The 25,687-nt window shown below is 47.1% G+C and overlaps 1 protein-coding gene across 1 annotated transcript in view; it reads left to right on the top strand.

The window, feature by feature from the left end:
• The window catches only part of LOC119404402 (uncharacterized), a 326,575-nt gene extending 306,151 nt beyond the window's left edge, over nt 1–20,424 (top strand). The window contains exon 10 of the mRNA XM_049419529.1: nt 20,327–20,424. Within this exon, the coding sequence (XP_049275486.1) occupies nt 20,327–20,421 (95 nt within the window). The 3' untranslated portion in view covers nt 20,422–20,424. The remainder of the gene's footprint in view (nt 1–20,326) is intronic.
• The last annotated feature ends 5,263 nt before the right edge of the window (nt 20,425–25,687 follow it).

Below are 25,687 nucleotides of genomic sequence, written 5' to 3'. Positions count from 1 at the left end.
TACCAACTAGCCCAAATGGCTGTTTTGCTCTCTCTACTCCTCCTCATACTCACCTCTATTTCCCACCTCCTTGGCATATTACACTATACAAGCCCATGTTGTGCTATAGTGCCTGGATAGCTGAGTGGTTACGATGCTCGCCCTCCGATCTTCAAGAAATTCATTTTGCCAAGAATCTCTCTTATTCTCTTTCTCTCTACCTTTTTCCTTCTCTCTCCCTGTACTCGTTAACTCACCCGTCAGAGTTATTCCATCCCACGCTGGACCAATCGGCGCACGTGTTCTGGGAGCGAAGTACAAGATGAGGAGGACGAAGAGGAAGAAGCGGACGAAGATAGCGCGTACTGCTTCATGATGATGATAGTTTCTTGTTCGCGGATCACAACCTCTGCTGTTAAAACAGAAAGAAAACAAGCTCCGCAAGGGAAGCAAAAGTGAAGCGGCGACGCGCTTTTCACAATGGCCGGCATTGCTGGGTGAAGGTAGGAGGCAGGCAGTTCTCTGAATGAAGGGTATCCTTGGTCGCCATTATCGCCAAAGAACATGCGTAGCTATAACCCTGCGCATCAAAATATGACGCGAAATATTGTAAATTGTGTGAGCGGACAGACAGCAGGAACAAAAGGAAAGAAGTCGACAGGACAGGCGCTCACTTACAACCGATGTTTATCGGAAATCTTTTCTCACGAGAGCATGGAATCGCACATGTGCAGGCACCTTACCACAAGAAAAACATACGTGGCCAACAAGAAGATTACCTATCCGAACTGATTACTTTCCTATTTCTTTATCTATCAACGCTACAGAGGGAGCACTGATGCACGTGGTTGAGTGTACTCTAACCTGTACAGCTTCCGTGGTCCAGCTTACGGAAAGGTCCATCAGACTAAAGGAATATGGGTGTGAATTGGCGCCCCCGTTTAGATGACCTGGCAATATGAATGTGACGATACCTCTTCGCTAGAGCGTTGCGTGTTATGAACACTGTTGCACTTGCCAACTCCATTTTGCCTCTATGACCTTTAAAAGGTAACATCAGTGTTCCAGTTCGTCGACCGTCGAAATCGACACCACAGGTCTAATGCGGCGGCCGATCAACACGACTCGTCATTTATATCGGTGTAACAGTGCATTACAGAATGCGCATCCCTGTACACGTCACGCTCAATATCTGATTCCACAGAGTAGTTGTAATTAAATCTCACTAGCAGTATTTTGCGGCTACAGTAGACGACAACATTCAGGATGATGAATGGCTCGTCGCCGTCTGTCTAGGCGGTGAAGCTGGCTAGGCGGTGACAAAAATCGGGGAAAAAAGAAGAAACACAAGAACGTGCGCTTGGAATTTTGAACGAATTCACCTTACACGTCTAGAATGATGCAGTCCGACTATTGCGCAGTATAAATGTTTGAAGCCTTATCGAGTGTTTAGTACGCTATATGTATGCCTAGATCTGCGTAAAATCCTCGTTATGTTGCACTATTTTAAAATACGAAGTGTAGATAATTTTCTTGTTTTGTCGGCGCTCGCTGTTTTCTCCACTTGGCTATATTATATCTTTAATGGCGCTCTGTGAAGAGAGACGGGGAATGAGCGATTTGTTGAAATTATTTTGTCCAGAATTGTATGGTTTTCTTGATACTTGAAACAAAAACATTGTCGCCGCTAATAACTGTCACCTAACAATCTATAGCATCAGTTTCACCTAAATTGATTGATTGTTTGTTCGACTTTTGTTTCTTTGAAGCGAAAGGGGCCGCTGAATCGTGTCGTCTCCTACTTTCGAGCGGAGTGGCTTTCCTGCGTAACGTGAATGCGTCGGCGCGCAAGATGCTCCCGTAGGGCATCCTAAAAGAAACTCATCTGCCGTAGGGAGTGATGGCGACGGGTGCGTTGCGCTAATAGAGGTACATCGCACTCGCCGCTCATCAGTCCGGCCGCAATTTAACGACTTCCTCGCCCTGCCCTTCATCTGGGGCTGTGATTCCTGGCATCCGGACGACAGCGTTGCTTTTCACCGTAACGTCGACCACCGGCAAATTGGTGACTTTCGATGTCTGTCGCGTGCTTCTTGTAAGCCCCACTGATCGCGTCAAGTGGTGCCATTGACTATCCATTGAGACAGTCTCTCATCATACCTCTCGTATTTCTCGCCACCTTTCTGCAACATGAGCAACTACGCCAAGCGTTTAAGAAGTGCTGCGCACACGTTCCTGTTGTGCTACGACGCTGGTACATAAATTTGAAATGGTGCAAGTAGAACTCGATTCTGCAGTTAAGAACATTGAAATTAATGACGATGTGTAAAGTTTCCGCGAAGGAGAGAGGAGCGCTGTTGTTTCTAATACGCTGACGTGCATTTATTCTGACAGGGATGCCGTAATACATCGTAATATATGCGTCATCGTGTTAGCTTTTCGTCATTGCTATACATTTGTATTAAGATATTTGTAAATATTGGTCAATTTGCATTCTTTTGTTACCTTTTGCGTAAACATGAAAGAAAGCTTAGTCAATTCACAGCTAGGCGTGGGATCCGCGCGATTTTTTTCTCTTTGATCAGTTGCGGGCATTGCAAACTCGCCCGTGACGTCACCCTCGTCGCTTCTGATTGGACAAGCTGCACTCGACCCGCAGAACTTCCGAATTCTGCCGCTTCTGTCGCGCGCGTTCTTGCCGCTCGCGTGACCTCCTTCTCGAGGAGAATAATGCCGTTCCGTCACAAATAACTTTGAACATTTAACTTCGCTGTCTGCAGGAGTATGTCACGAGATGAGTTGTCGGCTGTTGCAGGCGTACCTGGAAGACCAAGTTCTGAAGGAGGCCGCCGTATGCAACTTCCGCAGCAACCGCCGCCTGGGCTTCGATGCCTTTCTGCGCAGCTTCACGACCTCCAGCGGATGGTTCGCCCACTGGTGAGTGACACGTCTGGCTGAATTCGGGTCAAATAAAGTATTCGATACACGACGTACCATTCGAAGCCGTGAAGTTAGGCAGAGGCATATTACATAGCGCTAAAACAGCGCGAACATAACAGCATGGGACGAAGAAGCGAGCCCTTGTTCGAAGGCAGTCAAGTTATTCACGACGAGGTGCCTCATCAAATACGAAAAGTGATTGTAGGCGACGTCCGCGTCAACACGAAGTGATGCAAAAAAAAAATCATGTGATGGCGTCATCATAAACCGTCGTCATGACGTCACAGTCGCTGAAATATGTGACGTCACGTTATACGAGGACGTCGCATAACATGGCATCACACGAGACGTCATCACACGACGCAGTCACTTGGTCAAATGTGGGCCGATCTCGGAGACAGTACGTGCAGCAAAACCACATGCGATGCAGAAAGCTGCGATGTCTCCGATACTGGAGGCAGTTCAAAACCGGGTTTTTGGAAGGAGGCAAGATCAATAAAATCGACTGAAAAGGTGAAGAATGAGATGATGGCTTTTACCTTCGAGCATAAGGGGCCATGTGACTTTTTATTCGTCGCTAAGAAAAGCAGGTTGCGTCCTGCTTTTCGTCCTGCGTTCCCCGAGTTTGCGAGCTAGGCGTCCTGCATGCAGGACGCATAGCTCGCAAACTCGGGGAACCGTGTTGGCTCGTCGGGAAAATGTTCATTGCAGTGAGGCTGGCTTGCAGATGCTCAGCGACAAAAATTTCAAAGTTAAACCAAAATATTTTATACGTGTTCTCCGACTCCGGTGTGTCGACAGCGTTGACACTGCATACCAAGCAAACGAAAAATGCCCGTTTTGCGATGTTTCAAACTCGTGTCAATACTCCTTTAAATGCGAAGCATTTCTTACCGGACCAAATGCACTTTGGCAAATTTGTATGTGTATCTCTGAATCAATAATTATTATGCCTAAGGGCAGACTTTCGAAAATAAAAAGAAATGCACTTTGAGCGTTTCTATATATCAATCTAGCCGCTACGTCTGGGTGCTCACGTAATCGTCTCCTTAACTTGGTGTAGCCAGAAATTTGTATGGGAGGCTAAGAGGGTTTGATGAATATGACTGTCTAGTCATGACATGAAGTACGTGAAAATCCTGTAGCGTACGTCGTCAAACCCTTTCCTCCAGACACGTGTGGCACGTACCCTTATACGACGGGCCGCGGTATGCGGGTATACGCCACAGGTGATTCACGGTTTATGGTATGTACCCAGAAACAGCGACAACAGACATTGGTAAGCCCCGCTATGGTGGTCTAGTGATTATGGCGCTCGACTGCTGACCCGAAGGTAGCGGGATCAAATCCCGGCCGCGGCGGCTGCATTTTCGATGGAGGCGAAAATATTTGAGGCCCGTGTGCATAGATTTAGGTGCACGTTAAAGAACCCCAAGTGGTCTAAATTTCCGCTGTCCTCCACTAGGGTGTCTCTCATAATCATATCGTGGTTTTGGGACGTTAAACCCCAGATAATTTTATTATTACCAGACATTAGTAATTTAAATGCGAGAGCGTTAAGAAAAATTGACATCGGCAGCGTTGACCCGACGAATGGAAAGAATGAATATTGGGATCCAAGCAGCAATCGAACCCAGGCAATCTGCGTGGCAGTCAAGTATTCTACCCCAGAGCCTCGCCAGGTTTTGAAACGGCTTTGGAAAAAGACCCTATGCAGGCGTAATGTGGGTGTAACGTTAATTGTGGCTGTAGTTCTGCCTGTCTAGTTTTATACCAAAGCAGTAAACATTAGATATGTACTTCTATTATATAGGCGTAACGTCGGTTTAACGTCAATTGTGGTTGCAGTGTTGGCTCCACTTTTATAGCACTCAAATAAACGTCACATCTTTATTCCTCTAATTCAGCAATCTATGTTCAAGTGTTGCTCGACCCCGGAGGAATACGCTAATGAAAGTTACGTATGATATTCACATCATTGCACCGTAAAGTGCACTTCGTTTCGATAATAGTGACGTCTATGCTGAGTGCTGACGTTACCTCAGACCACAAAATACCCTTTAAACGCCAGTGTAGTCGACGTGCCTGGTAAGCCCAGGATGTGCACACAACTAATACAATTACAAAAAATACGTCGATCCACCTCGTAATGCTTGGCTCTAACCTCAAAAGATGCAGCATAGACAGTTATTCGCTGACTGCTTCACATGAAACCGGTTCCCACAAAGCGCGGGATCTGTTTTTCCTGCTTTTCTTGGAAAGCAGCAGGGTAAAGATGTGGGGTTGGATAAGGTATTCACAAACATATCATATATCTATTGGCGATGCAATTCATCTGCAACTGCTTGTGTCACTTCTGAGTCGAATGCCTTTTCTATGAAAGTCATGTATAGAGGTTCGTTGTGTATGTCAGATTTTGCAAATATATACTTGATTGATCACATGACTGTAATTAAACGTGGCTATTCGATCCTTAGGGCCAGCTTGCTCTCTATGTAGACTAAAGTCAAATGCGTCTTTATCCTATTAGAAATTACCTTTGTTAATATTTCGTACATTACTGGGAGTAAGCTGACCGGTATATGCTTGTTTCATATTTCATTTATTGTGTATTAGTATAATACTAGTGTTTTGCTCGCTTCCTACTAGATATGTTTGCAAAATTTTTTAGCTCTGAAAATGTTTTCTCATTTTAGTGCTGGCGTAGAAACTGACCGATGTACTGCTTCCCGAGCTTTGTTTAACATCTACATAAAGATTGTGTCTGGCAAAATTGACTCAGTCAGTCTGGCATGCACGCTTCCTTCAAGCATGGTTCGACTGTGAAATGTAATTTTCGAATGTAACCCCGCGCAGGGAGAACTGCGACCGCTCGGGCCAGAAGCATCTGCGCCAGTTCTACCGGCGCCCCTCGTTCCTACCTCTCGCCGTCGAGCTGACGCGGCCCAACTGGATCATCGCGTCGCGGGGATTCAGCGGGCGCCGATTCAAGCAGGTGCTCTCCATCGCATTCCGCACAAGAGAAACGAGCGTCATTCATTTCGCATCATAGGTCATTTATTAGAAGAGGAAATGAAGGCCATGGTCTCATGCCTGCACACGGCGCCGAAACTTCAGCATCTGTAAACTACTTCACACCCATAAGGGGGTTTTATCGTGTCTATAACTGACACTCTTACACTCTAGGAAAAAGGAGTTTTCACGAATAAAAACACCCATTACATGCGGGGTTACAAATCCTCTAAACGCGCTAATTTCTGAAAAACAGAAAAATAAAAGCTACCAGTCAAGGAAAATCCAATTGCATCAGCATCAAAGGATGTAATCCCGCACATACACACCCAACCGTACACACAAACATAAATCACATAATCACCAAATGGACAGAGCGCTGGGGCTACACAACCATAGCATCTTCAGCCGCCGTTCAATCACAAAATATGTCTAAAGTTATGGTGGGCTTGTAGATAGCGTTAAAGCAGAGAGATCTTTTATTCTAAACCCGCCTAAGATTCAACGCTTCTTGAATTAGCCATTTCTGATTATAAGCTCGCACGCCTGTCGTATGGGCCACAGGTGTTTTGATAACACGTGACACATTTACCTCTTAAAGGGTGTTTTAGTAAAACGTTAGCTGTTACGCAAACGAAAAGGCTATTTGGGCGAGCAGAACACCCTTGCACCCCCATTTTTGCAAATTCTGGTAAAGCAAAAGGGTGTTTGGTTGCTTGAAATCGCTTCAAGGGTGCAGAGTGGTTTACAGTGCACGTTCACGTCAGTGTAATGTCACGAACGTGTCTGCGTATTTTGGCCGCTCAATCAAGTAATCTGAAATTTGTTGTGTTAAGACTCCTTTAGAGCACGAAGTAAATAATTCCTGGCGACAAATGATTATAAGTAGGCCCGCCGTGAAAAGCTGCGACGTCATGGTGCGGGAGCTCACCGGCACCTGTATTTTCTTTTTGCGCGTTTTCTCGCTTGGCGTCTTCTCACTGTGGTGCTTTCGGTACTACGAGAAAAAAAACTTTCCTCTTCCCTTGAAAACAAGGTGCCGAGCGTCCCGCAAGCATACATGCAGCAGGGACTTGCCAAAAAGCCCGTCCCAGCGCTCCGATCCCAAGTTTGTTTATAATATACGCTTTCGAACCGTCACGCTTTTCGTCACGCGTGATGTTAGTTGTGATTCCCCTGTTTTTAATCGTACAACGGGAAAACCTTTTCAGTAAAGTATCACTAAAAAGAAGAAAAATTGGAGGACGCTTGAGCTTCGCCCTCAAGAGTAGAACGCGATAGCGTATCGGGCTCCGTTCGCATCACCTTCTCAATCGCAAGCCTGTCTTCGTTTCTCGGTTGACACCTCAACCTCCGCAATGAAAGGAGCGTCTGTGCGCGTAACATTGACCGTCCAACGTATCCTAGAATGCCTACTGCAAGTACTGTTGCGAAGTGCACACTACGCCATATAATTCTTCATTTTCCGAATTGCCAACGTACCCCCTACGAGTCCGTAAAACAACACGCGCACCAGCGCAGGTGCACGCTTTCTTGACGCTGCTTCTGCTGACGATGTTGATTAATTATGGCTAAGCGCTTTGTAATCGATGGGCCTTTGGACCACCAACCCGTTGCTCAATTTACATGTTTTGACGCGTGGTGCGGTTGTACGCTTCTGCCATGCAAAACGCGATGGCGTAATCGGACCGTGCTCGTATCGCCTTCCAAATCGCTAGCCTGCCTTCGCTTGTCAGTGGATACCGCCCAAAATTATCCTGCCCCGGTAAAGAAATGCTGGATCCGCCCCTGCTTTCTCTCCAAAGCATTTTCGCAAGAATTCTGTATTGTCTGCAAAATAGATACCTTGTATTTATTTGAACACGAAAGTTAGCGCGCGGCAGGAATACACAAAAGAGAGCTTGATTTTTATTTTGTTCTAAATGTGCAACGTATTGTATCCAGCTTGATTTCGAAGCTGGCAGCCCCTTGGTGTGGTTCGCTCAAGTCAAAGGCCTCAATTACATCCGCCTGGTGCCAGAATCCCCCTGCTCGGGCATTTGTCAAGAGCTGGAACTACTGCTCGACGCGAGATATATACGTAAGTGGCTCCCGAAGGTCTTTGTTCCGCTTGGTATAATGGCGCTGACAAGCTGGCGTATAATATATGCATGACTGACGAGTCGTTGGTCTAACAGCGTCCCTCTACCAGAGGAGACAAGTGGGGTTTCCTAAACTTTGGAACAGTGGTTCTATAATGCGACTCCGCGGACACCAGGGGGTCCGCGAAGCTATTTTTGGGCGTCTGCGAAACCCATGCTCGGGGGTTTTTTGAAGCCACACTATGCCCCAAAAAGCAGCCCCTTCCGATATTTGGAATGCTTCGCCGCATAACACTATTGCGTTGCGGTGGAGCTGAACTGTGTTTCGCTTTGTTCTTTATATGCCTGTAAAACATTTGTTGCAGTGTTCTACGACATATGTATAGCACGCTTTTTTCGAGGCTTGCATACTTTAAAAATAAATGCAGCTAGAAACGGGTTGAATGTGGCTGCAGACCTGACAACTAATCGAGAAGCTGTTGAAATCGAATTGGCGTGGCACTTTCACCGTTCTTTGCCAGGGAAAAATAAAAGGCACCTATTTCACACTGCATGTTGCTTTAATTGACAATCCCCACTTTCTCTCGTGGCAATGGGTCCCCAATCACTTCCACCAGTACACAAGGGATCCTGAAACATCCGTGGCTGAGGACCACTGCTCTAAACGTACTTTCGCAATAAACATATGTGGCATCATTATTTGAGCGCATGAAGGGGTTAAGAACCACCCCTTGATCTTGGTGAAAAAAAATTCACAGCATATCCACGGGTGAATGATGAAGAGCTTGGACGAAGCTCCTGAAGCAATCATGGTTACACCGTGAAATCTTCAGTGGTTTCGCCCAGCAGTAATCAAAGCGATAGCCCAGTACATCATCAAAGACGTGACACACACTGTATATATTTACACAAGAAAGTTTATTAATCGTAAGTGGTAGCTAGACGTGGCTTCCGTTCCCCCTTTACAGCGGCTTTGTGGTCGGTGAAGTGAAGGATCGGTGATGGATCGTAGTGGAATGTTTGCAAAGACGAAGTAGTGCGCAGTTTGCAAAAGATCGGTGATGGGTCGTAGTGGGATGTTTGCAAAGACGAAGTAGTGGGCAGTTTGCAAAGGTGGCTTCCATTCCCCCTTCATTATAACGGCTTTATGGTCGGTGAAGTAATGGATCGGTGATGGATCGTAGTGGGATGTTTGCAAAGACGAAGTAGTGCGCAGTTTGCAAAAGATCGGTGATGGGTCGTAGCGGGATGTTTGCAAAGACGAAGTAGTGGGCAGTTTGCAAAGGTGGCTTCCGTTCCCCCTTCATTATAACGGCTTTATGGTCGGTGAAGTAATAGATCGTTGATGGATCGTAGTGGGATGTTTGCAAAGACGAAGTAGTGCTTCAAATGTACTGATGGGCTAGTTGGTGAGCCATGATTCTCGAATAGGCAGCGCACAAAAGAGCAACGGACACGTACACAAAAAAACACGCAAACAGCGCTTGTGTTTGCGTCTTTTTTGTGTACGTGTTCGTTGTCCTTTTGTGCGCTGCCTATTCGAGAAAGAAGTAGTGCGCAGTTTGCAAAGGATCGGTGATGGGTCGTAGTGGGATGTTTGCAAAGACGAAGGAGTGGGCAGTTTGCAAAGGTGGTTACGCCGGACAACAGACACGTGACAAGGTTAGACTAAGAGGAGCTTCGCCCCTGAAAGCAGACCCTGCGGATTGCAGACACTGTTATATCTCAGCCAAATCTTGCAGTCGTGCACGGCAGAAAAATTTAGAAGCGGAGGGCGAATTTGCCATTTTCTCAAGCACCCTCTTTTGATACAGACGCCTGTGTCCACTCTGGAGCTGCTGCCGCCTGCTGTTGGACGACGAACAGCAGATAGCATGATATTGGTCATTAGCCACATAAATCAAGGCTGGCGTTCGGATCAATTGCTCTTCTTGCGCTCCATAGTCTGCTAACATTACACAGTGACTCACTCTCGCGCACAGGAATCACAGCGGGAGATAGCGATTGCATTTCATCACGCGCGCTCAAGGTCATGACGCGTGCTGACGTAACCAGGCCTCGGAAAGTCTCAAGTTCCAGCCATCGCCGAAGGGGGGCGAAAAAGCGACCCCGTCGCAGATAAAAAAAAAACCATAGTGGCTCCGTTCTAATCTGCCCTCGGGAACGCCAAAAAATCCGCCAGAGGCGCCGTAATAAAAGCAATATTTAGGGGAAATACAGCTATCATTTCCGCATAAAAGTGATTTTTCTTGCGTAACTGAAAGTAATGTTTGAATGAGGAGTAAATTTGTTGTTTAGTGATTGAAAACATGGACTGCCACGTGACTTCTACCCCGAATTCCTCGGTTCAAACGTTTTGGCGCGAGATTTTCGGTGCCGGTGGCTCGTACGGCCACGACTTCGTAAGCTGCGGTGCAAACTTTGTAAGCCGTGGTCCAATGCTTATGGTGTTTGCCTGCTGACCCGAAAGTCGTGACTGAATCCCATCTGAGGAGACCGCATTTAGATAAAGGTGAAAATCTGCAGGTCATGTACACACTGAAGATCTCCAGGTGGTCGAATATGCCGGAGCCCTCAAACACGGACGGTGTCCCTTATAATTACATCGTGATTTTGGAACCTAAAACCCTAGAAATTATTACTTTATTTTGTTAGCTGCAACACTGAAGTGTGAGCAGCATTGTAGGGCGACATGAGTTTAAGTGTTATTGAAGCGGTAGGTTGTGAAGTCGTGTTTGCTGGCGAAAATTAGCCCGTATAAGAGGGAGTGACGTTCGCTGTAAATGACATTACATTTGCCGAGCGACAGGCGTATAAGTTTCTGAGGTCTTGAGCGCCAAAACAAGGCCGCCGTAGTGGAGGGCTCCCAAAATTTCGACCATAATGGGTTTTTTACCGTGCGCTAGCGCATGCACACGTGTCTCGGACGTTTCGCCTCCATCGTAATGCGAAGGCTTAGTAGTGTGGTAAACTCTAGTTAGAGTTGGGTCAGTCAACAGGGCAGCTCTTGGCTGAGTCCCACAACAACGCTGTCGTCTTCATCCAATCGGTGTAATTTTGTCGCCCGTGCCAGAGCGACATTAACCCATACCCGTGACCAAATCGAAATGGCAAGCGGGTTCTGCTACACACACGCTTATTATTTAAAACGTAGAAATCTGCAAAAACGTATCTGTTGGTCGGCAACACCCGGCTGTAGCTCCCCCACTATCAATTAGCACCTGAATGCAGCTTGCTTCACTTCATTAGGGGTAATTTTGTATGTTTAATGACTGGCACGTATGTATGCCATGTTAGGGAAGATGAAATGTAGCCTAATGTGGGTTATGTCTTGACACGAATGATGGAATAATTAAATATAACCGTGGCTAATAAACTTCGCCATGTGTTCTTGAATATTACGAAAGTCTGCGTGCCGTTTTTATTTTTGAGGTTAAGGAGTGTAACGGTGGTGTGTCCATGTACAGCAGACGTTCCGCAAGGTAGAGGTACAGCGGCAGCCGTGAATTGGCATATTTGCCAATGTGACCGCCGTTGAATTCTGGGCATCACCATGGCAACGCTGGATATCTCTGCCTTGTCGATCACCGCTGACGGCCAGCGCGCGGTAACGAGCAAGAAGACCTTCGCTGTGACCAGTGACGAGGCGCAAAAACGCGCCGCTGCGCCTCGGGTGCTGCAGATGACGCGCAGAATATGCGCAGTTATCGTCCGATGGTTGGCAGCTGGTTTGCTGCTCCCCGTTTTCTTGCGAATTATATCGTTAATGTTGTCTAAAATACGCATGAAAGTTTTTAAATGCGAAGCATTTCTTAGCGAACCTCAGGCACTTTGGCCGTTTCTATCTACGTATCTATCTATCTATCTATCTATCTAGCCGCCTACGTCTGGGCGCTCTCCCGGTCGCCTCCATAACTTGTCATATACCAAAATTGGCATAGCAGGGGAGCAGTGTATGACGAACACGATTCGCTGGTCCTGACATGAATAGTGCAAAATACATGTCGCGTACGTCACGAAACCCTTTCTCTCAGTCACGTGCGGCACATACCCGTAAGCCAGAGTTAACGTTATGTGGGTATGTGCCACAGGTGATACAGAGTCTCAACCAACACAATAACCACGAACACACACTTTGACACGCAAGAAAAGTGATAATAATAATATTTGTTGGGGATTTATGTCCGCAAACCACGCTATGAAACCATGGTATTCTTTAACATGTACCGAGATCGCACACAACACGCGCATCTAGCGTTCTGCCTCCATCGAAAAGAAACCACCACGGCCGGGATCGAACCCGCGACCTTCGGGTCAGCAGCCGAGCACCTTAACCGCTACACCACCGCGGCGGACGCAAGAAAAGTGAGGAAACTGAAGACAGAACACCCTTGGAAGACGCTTAATTATCATCCACTCGTCCACGTGGTTCGCAACGTGGACCACGTGGATTACGCAACAAACGGCGTCGATGCTTCCTACAAATAAATATGCGGAGAGAACCAGGCCTCTCATCATTACCGATGACTTCAACATTGATTTATCAAGACCCAACAACGCTTGGTTCTTATACTGCGTGAAAGAACGCTTGGATGTGGAGAGGACATCAAAAGACCTCGCTGCCACGTCCACGACAGGAGGCATCAGATCATTTCACCGTAAGAGGCATCCAGAATTTCCCCCAGCTGCACTATACCTCGCACTTCACTACACTTTGACTCCTCATAGACGCGATTACGAACGGATCCGATTAACAAGTTCGGTCCAGCGGTGCTTACTGATCACGGTGATGATGACCATGTTCAATCGCTGTCAAGAACCCCTTCTACAAATACACACGGGTTCGTGAAACGTGCTTGCGCTCTCCGTCATAACGGTGAAGTATAGGCATAACAGCTGCAATTGTGGCAGAACGTACGTACAGTGCGTCTGCGCGTGCCACTCGGCTGTGCATATATCTAGGGAAACTTTCCTGAATGAAGCTTAGTTGCGAGTAACGCCTGTCCTGTGCATCTGTGTTCCTTCTTCGTCCTGTTCCGATTCGCGCTATCCAGTATTGAAGAATATAAGCACTACATATCAGCTTACCGCGTGTGGTGTTGGTAACACCCATGTTGCTGTTGCCATCGTTACGCAACTGTAAACAACTGGTTATATAATAGACATGCGACTATTCAACATATGCGTGTGCATATATCACTTCCATATTTCTATAGCGTCATTCCGTAACGTTTCGCTCAATGTGAAAAATTACGCCAAGCACCATCTTGCGCATGCTTCGCATAACATCGATTCCCACGGTTCGTGGGATCTGCCAAATTTTTTTAATTCACCGATGTAATGAAATTGCAATTATGGTGGGCAGTCGCTGTGCTACTGTATGATGCCGCAGGAGCTGCGATACCGGCGAAGGCGTCAGTTTCCACAGGTTCCTCGACGATGGCAGGTACACGTACTTTCAAGCCCAGCGTTTTTCTTTCTGCTTTGTGACTTCGTTAACATATCACACTTCGCTGTTCTCGCGTTTGAGTTGTTTGCTAACACGTGTGGACAAAGCTGCTATTTCACTTGTACTTGCAAGGTCTGGTGGGCTCAAATGAACGAGTGAATTGTGCGATGGCATGAGCACGGCTGGGCCAGACTGTTGATGAAGCCTACTTTCCAGTGGCTATGTCACAATAAGAGAATGACCGGCATAGAAAATCGTTTCTCCCTTCTCTGTATTTCTGCACCTCTTTGAGGCCTCGCATATATCCCATTTATCGGTTGTTTCATCGATATCACGTGTTAAAATGCTCATATTTTCTGCCATTCTGTAGACATCCGCTATATTGTGCCTTCTATGCGTGAACCTGCCTGGTATTCTCAGCCTGACCGCAATATGTTGTAATAACAACAAACCCAGGGGTCTTCAGGCGTACTCGTGGAAAGCAAGTACTGAAACTATAGCAAAAAAAAATGCTGATGTTTTACGCCTCTCCTACAATACAAGTTGGTTATTGTGAGCACTAGCTGACGGTGGAAACGGGCAACACACGCCGCCTAATTTGTTTTGTCTCTTATTTGAAGTACGGCGAAGTCTAGTCGTTTACGAGCTCACGATGTCTCAACAAGGCACGTTTACCGCTTGCTCACTGTCAATAAAGATTATCGTTCCTTCTACTCACTCGTGTATTGTTCTTACTGGTGCCAGTTGCCAATGTATGCCTTTCGGTTCCATGTAACCTTCGTACGCGCAGGTACTGCGTTCCGAAGGGCGCTTTGGCGTGCTGCTGGGCGTATGGACGCGCTTAAAACAAGCGGGTGAAAGATAACGAGACATCCGTAGCCCTACGCGAGTCCCGGCCTCTTTCGTACACTTCTGTTTCAAAAGGATAGAATAAAAAACCAGCCGAGGCACCTGCGTATGCGCATATGCACCCGCTACGGAATAAAAAAGGCAGCCATTTGCTTTTTTCTACCTAAAAAAAACAAAAAAACAATAAATTGTGTTTTCCGTTTCCTGTTTACGCAGCGCCATCTCTTGGGTGCCTTCGGTAGTTCCATGCGCTACCGCTGCTTATCTTTCGTACTGTTGTCCAGGCTACAGTTTCCCTTCTCTAAACTGGTTCTTTGTTCTATGACGTAACTTCGTCCCCTTGTGCCATTCTTACCTGTGTAGTTTCCAGCGCGCTCGCCGGGACGAGAGAAGAGAGAAAGCTCTTGAGGGGGTCATGAACCACTTCTCAGAGTAATCATCGAATGACCTCAATGCTGATGTTTTGTAGCGTTAGCTACACTGGCCATCCGGAGCGGTTTCGCGTGCCCGTACAAGAGCCGTGCTGCGCATGCGCGAGGAGCTGTGGTGTCACACAGCTGGCGCACCGGAACGCTGGAACACTCTAACCTATGAGCCCGTGGCTGCGGGCTGACCGCATCCCTGTCGCGTGTGCTGCGTCGACCAACGTTTCTAGAACGTTGGCGCCGACTGACCGAATGCGTCCACTGCTGCCACTGTATGAACGCGCAAACCGCGCCGCGGGCGATAGCGTCCCTCTCCGTCGGGCAAGGTCTGTGACGTCACGGAGGAAGTGCGCAGGCATTCTCTTGTCTATACTCCATCTCACAAGCTGGTTGCAGCAGGGTGGAAGCTACGAGAAGTAAACAAATCACATGCTTGCGCACCAAAACACAGTTCCGTTTGTAATTGCAATATAATTGGAGAAGGTGCTACGCGATACTGCACAGCAATACGTGATGCGCTAAGCAGGATTCCCATGTACGTCACGAGCATTTAATAAATGCATCGGTAACTTCCGATAATTGTGATGACGAACCAACATGGCAGCGCCCATTGAGACGCGATCGCCCGCTTCGATCCGAACTCGCGCTTGTTACTTGCCCACTGTCCGGACAGCATTGAATAAACGGGGGAATCTGCTATCGCTTTGTGCCATCTCACGCTGAGGACAAAGTATCAGGCATGTTTTGTCCTTATTATTGATATTAGCTGTTTGTTCAGCCGTGCCTGCTAAGCCTTGTCGCCAAGAATTTGAGAATGAATCTTAAAAACAGTGCAAAATAGACACGAATACATTGCTGTCGAAGCACCAGGACGCAAATATGACGCTAATACATGAGTCAGTTCAGAGCTTACGGGCCACACAGCTCTCGACGGCGACTTCTTAATTTCGAGGCGCAATGAACCAGCGTTGACGTGTGCTGCCATGTTATTCTTTCTTTTGTTTTTTCAGGTGCTACCGCTGTTGCCCAACGCTAACAGCGTTGGTTGCTACCACTTGTTCGTTTTACTCGCCCAACGCATGGTTTTTTTAAATGCGAATGCATTTCTTAGTCGGGGGTTGTCCTGCGTTCCTGGCCGGCGTGCGCACAGGTGTTATCTCTCCGTGTGCGCTGCTCCTCGCCCCTAGCAACAGCTGCGCCGCGCCTAGCAACCGGAGCAGGTGGTGAGCGGCGGAGGGTAAGAGAGAGGAGGAGCGCGCGGGCGTGTGATGGCGCTCGCATCACGGAGCAGCGGAGGGTAAGGGAGAGGAGGAGTGTACCCGGTGAGGGCGCTCGCATCGCGGAGCTCGCTCGGCGGAGAGAGAGCTCGGGCGCTCCTCCTCTCCGCGCTCGGACCTATATATATCATGCAGGGAGCGCGCGCTTTGGTGTCTTGATAGCGATGGAAGTCGGTGAAGTCGAATCTCTCGCGGCAACGATACCACTAGCACGAAGTGTAACACAGTGCTACTCGAGCATTCTCGTCTCTCTTCAATAATTATTGCCACACTCATCGGGTGCACCCAAATGCATTCGCATTTCCTCACGATCCCCTTCGGGGAGGTGCGGCTTTTTTTTTCTGGCGCAGCCATTGCTGCCCATTCACACTCCCATCCGCCGGCCACAGCGACCTAAATTCGCGCGCCGCCGAAATTCTACATTGTTTACAATACTTAGCAACCGCCCGCCGAAATTTGGGCGCCTAGTTGTCATCGTTCTAGTTAAAGGGATCCGGACACAGACCAAATGATTTAAAAACGAATGTATTGACGTTTTGACGTATTGACGCGCAAAGATGCTAATCGCGACCTTTAACTAGTATGTTTCATCCCGGCCAGACGGGTTTCCGTCATACTCTCAACTTCATCCAGTTGTCATCGTTCCTTCGCGCGAAGGAACGCTGGCATTGAGACGCTCTGCGTTGTGTTCGCGTTTCGTTATGGCGAAGCGCATAAACAGGAGCAGGGTCGTCGAACTGCTGTGCCTGCTGGAAAGCAACTTTCTGGCGATGTCTGACGAGGCGAAATATGCATTCGCCGAACGAAAAACTAGGCAAGCAGTTGTGGTTGGTTGGTCCTGATTTGCAAGACAAGAGAAGCTTGGTCGAGCCGAGATAATGCTACCCGTTCAGCGAGATCGCGATGGTGTATTGCAAAGATGCTAATCGCGACAACACTTGGCAGTTGTCGAGAACTACAGGATGATTACTAAAGACTTCGCTGTCGCTGCGGGCTTCGATGACTGCGATATCACAAGCAAGCCGCCATTTTTCGAATGTTCGACTCGCGTTCCAATTGGTTCGCGGTGGGGGAATCTGGCGGCAGCTGCCGCGAAAATCGGTCCGGGATTGATCGGCGCAAAAAGGGCTTTTCCGGCGGATCTCGCTGCCGCCGAGGCGAATTCCGCGCGCTCTCTCCGCTGAATGTCTCCGTGTGAACGCGCCATTAGAGCGTTGGTTGCTCCCGTGTGCTCGCTCTATTCGCACAACGCGTTACGGCTACGGCGACGCCGTGCAGACAACGCGGCGCGGATAAATACATCGTGAGGTGTGCTCGCTCTTCCTATTGGCTGAGCATCCCCGTAGCATCCACAGTGCTGCAACCAGCTGGTGAGATGGAGTATAGGTGGTGTTGACCGGGCACGAGACGCTGCCATAGAGACGCTGCCGTCCCTATGGCCCCAACGCCGGCGCTGCGCCGCGCGTTGGGTCCATAAGACGGCAGCGTGTTACTACACTGACCACCGAGCTGTCTTTGTGGCAATAGAGAAATGGCGCTGAGCAAAAAATAAATATACGTGTGTCACATAATGCGTACACCATGTGTGTGTCTTTGAAGCAGCAGTAAGCATGATAATAGAGCTAATCCTAGACAAAGAGGAGAGCTAAGAATAATCAGCTGAACCTTAGCTCACGCTACGTATATCCTGGCATAGCCGAGCTAAGCCACTACAATTTTAACACGAAAGTGTTTTATGCCGGGGTCCACCACGGCCCCACTGACATATTTCCGTCACGGATATGACGTTGTAAAATATAAAGACTAACAGTGCGCAAAGAAAAAAAAAACAGAATAAAAAGTTCCGTCACCGGGAATCGAACTTACGACCACTCGCCCCGCAGCGCGAAACGATTCGGCCACGGACGGCCCGTTCTTCGCAATGCTAACGGCGAGCTATTTATATATACCATTTGCCGGTGACTGTACTCAGAGATCTGTGTCACAGCGTGCTTTTGTTGTCACTAGCGAGATGGCGCGAAGGGCTCGAAGAGCGCGCTTGAAAGGTCGTCGCCGTTGCGACGAGCGCCCGCGTCTACAGGGCGTGGTCACTTGTGCGTGCGCTTATCTCGTGATTGCGGTGATTTGTACGTCTCGCGTTGAGAGCACGAAGGCCACTTGGCTCACTGCAGCGGCCGCTTTTGCGAAAGGAGCGCGGTGCTCATTGAGAAATAGGTTAAAAATGTGACAGTTCGCTCTCATCCTGTGTATATTCGTTCCGTGCGTCATTTCTGCTTGAGCAGCGCGTTGCAAGTTTCGAGCTGCTTGCCGTTCTTCGCTTGACATTACAATTCGTTGCTGTAGCATTCACGCCTTCGCCCTTGGGGCGAAATAATGCGCAACAAACGCTCAACTACGTCTGTGAAGACACGTTTCACTTTCGTGTTATACCAATTCCTAAGACAGAGGGATCAGCCATGTTTTCTTTTTCTTTAATTGCCTCATGAATCGGTTGCTGCAAAAATTTCTCGAATCTGTCAAGGACGAGCGGTTACAGGGACATGTCGCGCACTCTGGATGTATGTCTGCTCTTCCACGCCAAACAGCAGACGCCGGCAGCTCCGAAGAGAGTAAGCACAGGCCTCTATGGAAAGAGGGCGCCTGGGAAAATGGCTACTTGGCATTCCGCTTCTAAGCTCTAGTTGCCGCGCACGACTGCGAGATTGGACTGAGATGTTCATAGCAATGTCTGCTATCTGCAGGATATGTTTTCTCACCAAATCTGAGGGCTGGTTCATGGCCCCTTTAAAGCGCAAGAGAAACCCCTGTAAGTCCGCTCGTCCTTGTCAGATTCGAGAAATTTTTGCGGCAATCTATTCGCGAGGCAATGAACTCTAACAGTCAGGTCATTCCATGATTATTAGATGCGAAGCAGCTTTTGCTCGCTGCTGTGTCCTTCCTTCCATCTGCAACCGTCCTCTCGGGAACCATTTGTGCTGACACTCGCTAGCGCTTTCGGGCCTGTGTAAGGGAATGGGTAAGGAGCTGTGGTCCCTCCCCCTTACACCCTCTCAGCAATCACGTGATGGCGTCGGGGAAGGAGATTCTTCAGACGCGCGATGAACCCGCGTGGCGTGCTCCAAAAAGAGTTCGGGACGAGTAACAGCAACAGCAACTACAGGGAATTCATGATGTGCTTCACTTGCAAGGACGCGTTAACATCGGGTACCCGTGAGGAACGGAACTTTAAGTCGATCCATGCGCTGCTTCGAAACCCCGAATGGTTCCCTTTAGTGGGAGATGGTGTAATTTTTTGCAAAAATTGTTTACGGCCCCTTTTTGTAATAAGCCGTTACCGGTCATCTAATCAACCGCACAAAATCTACAGACTCAAGGAATCTTAACTAAATTAGAACTACGAGAACGTGAGGTCCCGACTCGAGAAAAGCTGTGGTACTTCTGCAGAAGCATACATATATATTGTAGGAACATTTATCTTAGAATAATTATGTACCGCGTCTCCTGTGACTCGTGCAAGGAAGGCTGTCAGGGCCAGATGATCAATCTTTCAATGTAATACTATCTGTGTTGTAATAAAAACTGCACAAATTATAGCCTCTCAAGAACATTTCGAGCTTGGTAGCATGTGAGCCTTCTAAGCACGCTAAATACAGGATCCCCCCCCCCCTCGCGCACTAGAGGGAAACGTCACATGTAAATGATCATCTGAAGGACTTGTGGGGCGCAGACAATTGCAAATAGAGCCCGCGGCAATAAGAACACACACACGCACGCGCGCACGCACACACACACACACACACACACACACACACACACACACACACACACACACACACACACACACACACACACATCACAGGTTGTATTGATTGCTATAGACCAGATTGCCAGCAATCAGAACAGTCTACACAGTCTACAAGCAAACGCACCTGCTTGTGGTGAAGGCCTGCTCTGCCAAAAAGTGGGAAGAATTACCCATTTTGCTTGTGCATTCTTTCTGAACTTGTGCCTTTGTTTAGCTGCGATACGTTGTTTCGCAGGCGGAAGATAGTAAACATATATACAGTCGGATGTTGCGAAATATTTGCTTTGTTTATAGTAGCGAAACTATGCAATGGTTCCACACGAACAGCCAGTGCGTAATGTTCGATTCACCCGCCTCGTGCCCAACGAACGATCGGTCCATTTTCTGGCTACTTGCAGACACCGGCTTTTGCGCATAGTCCACTCTCGACCACTATGGCGTTTCTTTTTAGAATACTATCCATCATTGTAAGAAATCGTACTAACTCAACGTCTATGCGTTTGTTTCAGTGCTCGTGCACACGAGTCTGTGGAGAGTGCACTACCTGCCAGGAGAGGATTCCGAGAACATCGCATTTGCTGCTGGATGCTTCATTTCGGAATGATGTTGCCTACCGACACGTCAAATATCAATAAAGATCGTAAAAAATTCTTGCATACTGATATGGCGCTTGGAGTGAAAACATCTGTTAAAATAAAGAGAAACCGCAGGGACGGGCGTCCAGGATCACATGTCGCGCACTCTCGCGAACAGATCGCGCTGGTCCAGCGAGGTTTCCCACTGCTGTATGAACTCGAGAAGTGAAGACTGAGCAAAAGGTAATAACGCAACGCGAGGCGAACAGGTACAGGAAAGAACGTTCAACTGACGCAACAATACGTTTTATTAAGAAGGTAAGAATTATGCTGGGTACACTCAACATGATGTAGCAGCGTGGATGAGAGGGTAGGGATAGCTGGCATATGAGAAGAAAACAAAAACGGCTGACTCTCTCGAGAGCATATACGTAAGCATGAAATATCTACCGGCAAAGCAGATTTGTTGGAGATTACACTAGCCACAATCTTGTGCACGTTCGCCAGGGCATATCCCACCAAGCTACACCATACTGCACTGTGCACTCGTCCACATGGATGCCATTGTTTCGCTATCACTGTGCGAGATAAATCTTGGGCTTTGCCAAGCGTATCCAGCCACGACGCGGCAGCAGGCTGGTGCGCCCTACGCAGCGTGGCGCCATCTCTCGAAGATTGCGGCAACCAGGTATTACGGACTCCGGTTAGTTAATACAGACTATAATGAACTAGAACAGCACAGACGCATTAGAATATCCGACCGCAAGGGCGCTGCCATTGCCGTCATTACGCTACCGCGCGAGCGTGAGCCGCCCCTGACACGTGTGCTAGACTTATCGGTGGTATTGAGTTTTCATCGTAATTGATGAAAGTGGACTAACGTGAAGTAGAGCTGTAAGCACGTGTCATCATAAAGCGCAGACGACGACGCACTGCGACTCTCAACTCAGTCGCAGGGCGCGCAATCGGCCACGATCTCGAACTCAAATGGATATGGCAGCGCCATCTAGCAAAAGTGCCTGCAAACACAACTTCCTGTGCTCACCAAATTGTCCAAATAGCCTTGCATATTTCTTTAAAATCTTGTAAATAAATGTAAACACCGTCCGCACGTTTCTAATTCATCAAAATTCCCGTGTTTGATTTATAGTGCGAAACACTGAATAGCGTTAATTTTAGCCGATCTGTAAATAATTGCAAAGACAACAATGGCAGTGTTAGTGTAATGGCGGTGTTGTTGTGGTCGGCGCTCTTTAGGCCTAGCTTTTCCTTTAAAGTCTGTACTAACTCTATGGCGGCAACCTGCGAAACGAAACCGTCGTCTCCAAGATGGCAGGGAGCCGTTTACTCGCTCACCGCTGGCGTTTAAAATATAATAATTGTGGGGGTTTTATGTCCCAAAGCCACTTGAAATAAACAGTGCCAGAAACGGACGGCCATGGAAAAGACACACACAGGACAAGCGCTTGTCCTGTGCGTTTCCTTTCCGTGGCCGTCCGTTTTTTGCACTGTTTATTTCAAGTATGCACAACCGACTAGCCCATTCAGCTTTGTTAAGCCAAAAGCACGATATGATTATGAGAGACGCCGTGCATAGTGGGGGGCTCCGAAAATTTCGACCATGTGGTGGTCTTTAACTTGCACCTAAGTCTCGGTACACGGGCCTCGAGCATTTCCCCATGTAAAAAAGCTTTTACTTCCAAGTGGATTATGGAACCGGAAATTTCATCCAGTTGGAGCCTTTTCTATGTAGGAACAGCTGGGGAATATCCAGCCGGATGAAATTTCAGGTTCCATAATCCAGTTTGAAAGCGGGAAGGCTGCAGTTGGAAAAACCCCAGCTGAAATAAATGTGCGGTTCCATAATACAGCTGGAAATGTCCTTCAGCTGGATCCCGTTGCAATAACTTCCAGCTGAAATTTGGCTGGAAGTGACTCCAGCTAGATCTACTGTACAGGGTGGTACACGGCACTGCTCGCTGCAGCTGAAAAACCTCTCACTTTTTTCCCAGAGAACTTATGGATGTAAGTCGTCATAAAAGTGGTACCGAGGCTGGCCATAGGAACCGAGGCGGAGCCTACACAGGAACCACAGACGTTAATCTGGTATGGCGTCTGTACCATATAAGTACGTATGTAGTGATTATTGCTTTCTTGTAAAATTAGGTAGCCAGCACCACAAACACAATTGACGTTGCACCGCTATTATGCCCGCATAGACTGTTTTTCCAAGCCAGTTTATAGACCTGGCCTAGCTCTGTGGTAGAACACCTGATTGCCGCGAAGCACGCTTGGGTTCGATTCCCGCTGGTGTCCTAATTCTTATTCTTTCCATTCGTCGGGTCAACGCTGCCGATTATCGATTTTTCTTAACGCTCTCTTATTTAAATTACCGATGTCTGTTCTCGCTCTTCCTGGGTGGATATAAACTGTCAATCACCTGTGGCGCACACCCCTACACCGCGGCGCGTGGTAAACGGATTTGTGCCACACGTGTCTGGAGGAAAAGGTTTGACGACGTACTCGACAGGATTTTCCATTATTCATGTCGTGACCCGACAGTCGCATTCGTCAAATCCTCTTACCCTTCCATGCCAATTTTGGTCTACACCAAGTCAAGGAGGCGATCATGAAAGCACCCAGACGTAGGCGGATAGATAGATAGATAGATAGATAGATAGATAGATAGATAGATAGATAGATAGATAGATAGATAGATAGATAGATAGATAGATAGATAGATAGATAGATAGATAGATAGATAGATAGATAGATAGATAGATAGAAACGCTCAAAGTGGCAAAGGATCGCTAAAAAATGCTTCGCATTTAATATGCAAGTTTGAGATGTTTCCAGTGCTCAGAAGGGTTGCTGATCGGGTGAGTTGGTCATCCATGAACGTAACGTGTATTAGCGTATATCACTCTTAAAAAAAAAGGGTGTCTGCACTGACTACCTTTGGGTGGTAATCGCCTTGCTACACATATGATGACCTTTTGGGGTGTCAAACGACTCCCTTCTTTCTTCAGACCAACGACTCCCTTCTTCACAAGCAGAGAGATAATGTATAACTCCCAACGCAGGAGTCTACGCGACTACCTTTTATTTCCCGCTAGTACCTCTAGGTAGTTAGGGTGACCCCTTTGCCATGGTAACGCTGACCCCCACTGGAGCGTTCCTTTGACTCCGTTGTCCTTAAGGACAGTGGTGTACATGACTCCCCTGGCAAGAGTCAGTGTGACCACTCCGTGGTACTCAATGAGACACTCTGCAACAAATAATGCGTTTATTTTTCTTCTTGGTCGATATTGATGAAACTTGCTGAGTTTAGGTTTACTTATGTGGATATTTCAAATATGCGATTATCTGGAAGAAAACGGAGTTTTAACACATAAAAATTCCATGTGTCTTGATGAGCAAGCGTTTCCAAACTTGGAGAGTTACAAAGCAAATCAACATATCGCTATAATTAGGGGATAAAAACTGTATGCAATAGTTTTAAAGGAGTTTACTTCGCTGTTCTGGCATAATGTTCATGAACCCACTAGACCCCATACGAACCCGCGTTTTAAACCTGTTTGAGTTAAAAGTTACGTAATATTGAACTCTCGTGAGCGAATCACCAGCTAGACATACACTTACTGGTCAATGCCCAGCATACTACAACTATTGTTAAGTGGGTTTAGAACAACATGCATTCTGGTTATGTTGCATACAGTTCCCATTTCATATTATCGTGATATGCTTACTTTGTAACTCGTGCAGGTCTAACACGGCACATAAAATGTTTGATATTCTTAAAGGGGCACTAAAGAGCAAAACGATTTTTCTCGCATTAGTAAAGTAGTCTTCCACGAAACCAAAAACACCACGCTTGCTGCGAGAAGACGCTTAATAAGCGAGAAAACGCGCAAAAAGAAAATACAGGTGGCGACGCCACCTTGGAATTCCCGCACCATTTGCCGTGACGTCACATATATTTCACGGCGCCTGCTTGGGCCTACGTAGTTCCTAATCGGTTAAATCGAAGTACATTGTCCTCTGAGGGGGCCAGAGACTTGACATAACGAGTTTCTGGAAATTTCGTCGAGCCAGTGGCGCCAAAATACGCTAAATGCTCTTTGAAATCTTTTACTTCGCGAGTTACAATGTTCGACGCGAAATTTAAAAATGAAATTTTGAACTTGGTTTTCTCCTCTAATAATAAACCTATGGTGGTGAAATAAACTACACAAGAGTTCTTCGAGCACACTTTATCAATCTAAACCAATTCATTGTTTCTCTTTTGTGTCCCTTTAATGAACGCGACATATAATAGTAAAAAAATATTTGCATTTTCAAAATCAGCGTACATTACACATAAACTAAATAAGTTTTATAGAGATTGATCAAGAATTTCAAAATAACTTCAAATCGGAGCGAACACCATTAGGGTTTTTATCTGACAATCGACGAAAGTTGGTGCCGGTACCTCTTGTTACTCAACAAGGCGCTTCCACCGGGTTTACTCAAACAGGAACACTCTGGTGGATGCATGAGAGCCGCAACAAGTTTTTGTAGCAACCTTACAGTGGTGCACTCGTCTCAGAACAATCGCCGCTCGCGTAAAACAACAAAAAATGTTTATTCAAGAAGAAAGTAAGCCATGCAACACGGAAAGAGTAGATATGCGGACAGCTCAAACGCTAGCGTTTGGTTTGTCTGTGTCTGTTCTCTTTCACGTCTGCATGCCTTCATCCTACAATGAATTCCTATAAACAAACTGAAATTTCTGTGATTCGTAAAATTATTCTCCGAATCGGTTTTAAACACTTCATGCCACTTCATACACGTTCACACTGTAATGACAACCTACTGTTTTATCAAGAAGCACCTAAACTATAGGCACAACATCCTGCAAATAACGCGTAGTCCTTAGTCACGTCTCCACCATTGTTAAGCAATATATATATATATATATATATATATATATATATATATATTCATTCATTCATTCCATGCCAAGTGTCCCAGACGTGGCGCTCGCACATGGCAGATTTTGCTGATACAATTTGTGCCTTTTTCCTGTGCCACATGGAGTATTGTGTCAAAACACTTTTGCTCGAAAAAGCTTTTGACAATCATCGCGCCCCCTCGAAATTCGCTTCTATTTATTAAACTTTACCTAATAGAAAAATGTGTATAAAATCTATTTTTGTGTGTTGAGGTTCGAAACCGCGCTTGCGCTATCGCAGTGGTTCTGTTTAGTTGTCCCATTCATTATTTCCGATTTCTTGTGTTTCACTACCAGCTACG

Source organism: Rhipicephalus sanguineus, chromosome 9, assembly GCF_013339695.2.
Source record: "Rhipicephalus sanguineus isolate Rsan-2018 chromosome 9, BIME_Rsan_1.4, whole genome shotgun sequence".
NCBI classification, from domain to species: domain Eukaryota; kingdom Metazoa; phylum Arthropoda; class Arachnida; order Ixodida; family Ixodidae; genus Rhipicephalus; species Rhipicephalus sanguineus.
Note: the sequence above shows the minus strand (reverse complement) of the source record. Positions and strands in the feature narration are given on the sequence as shown.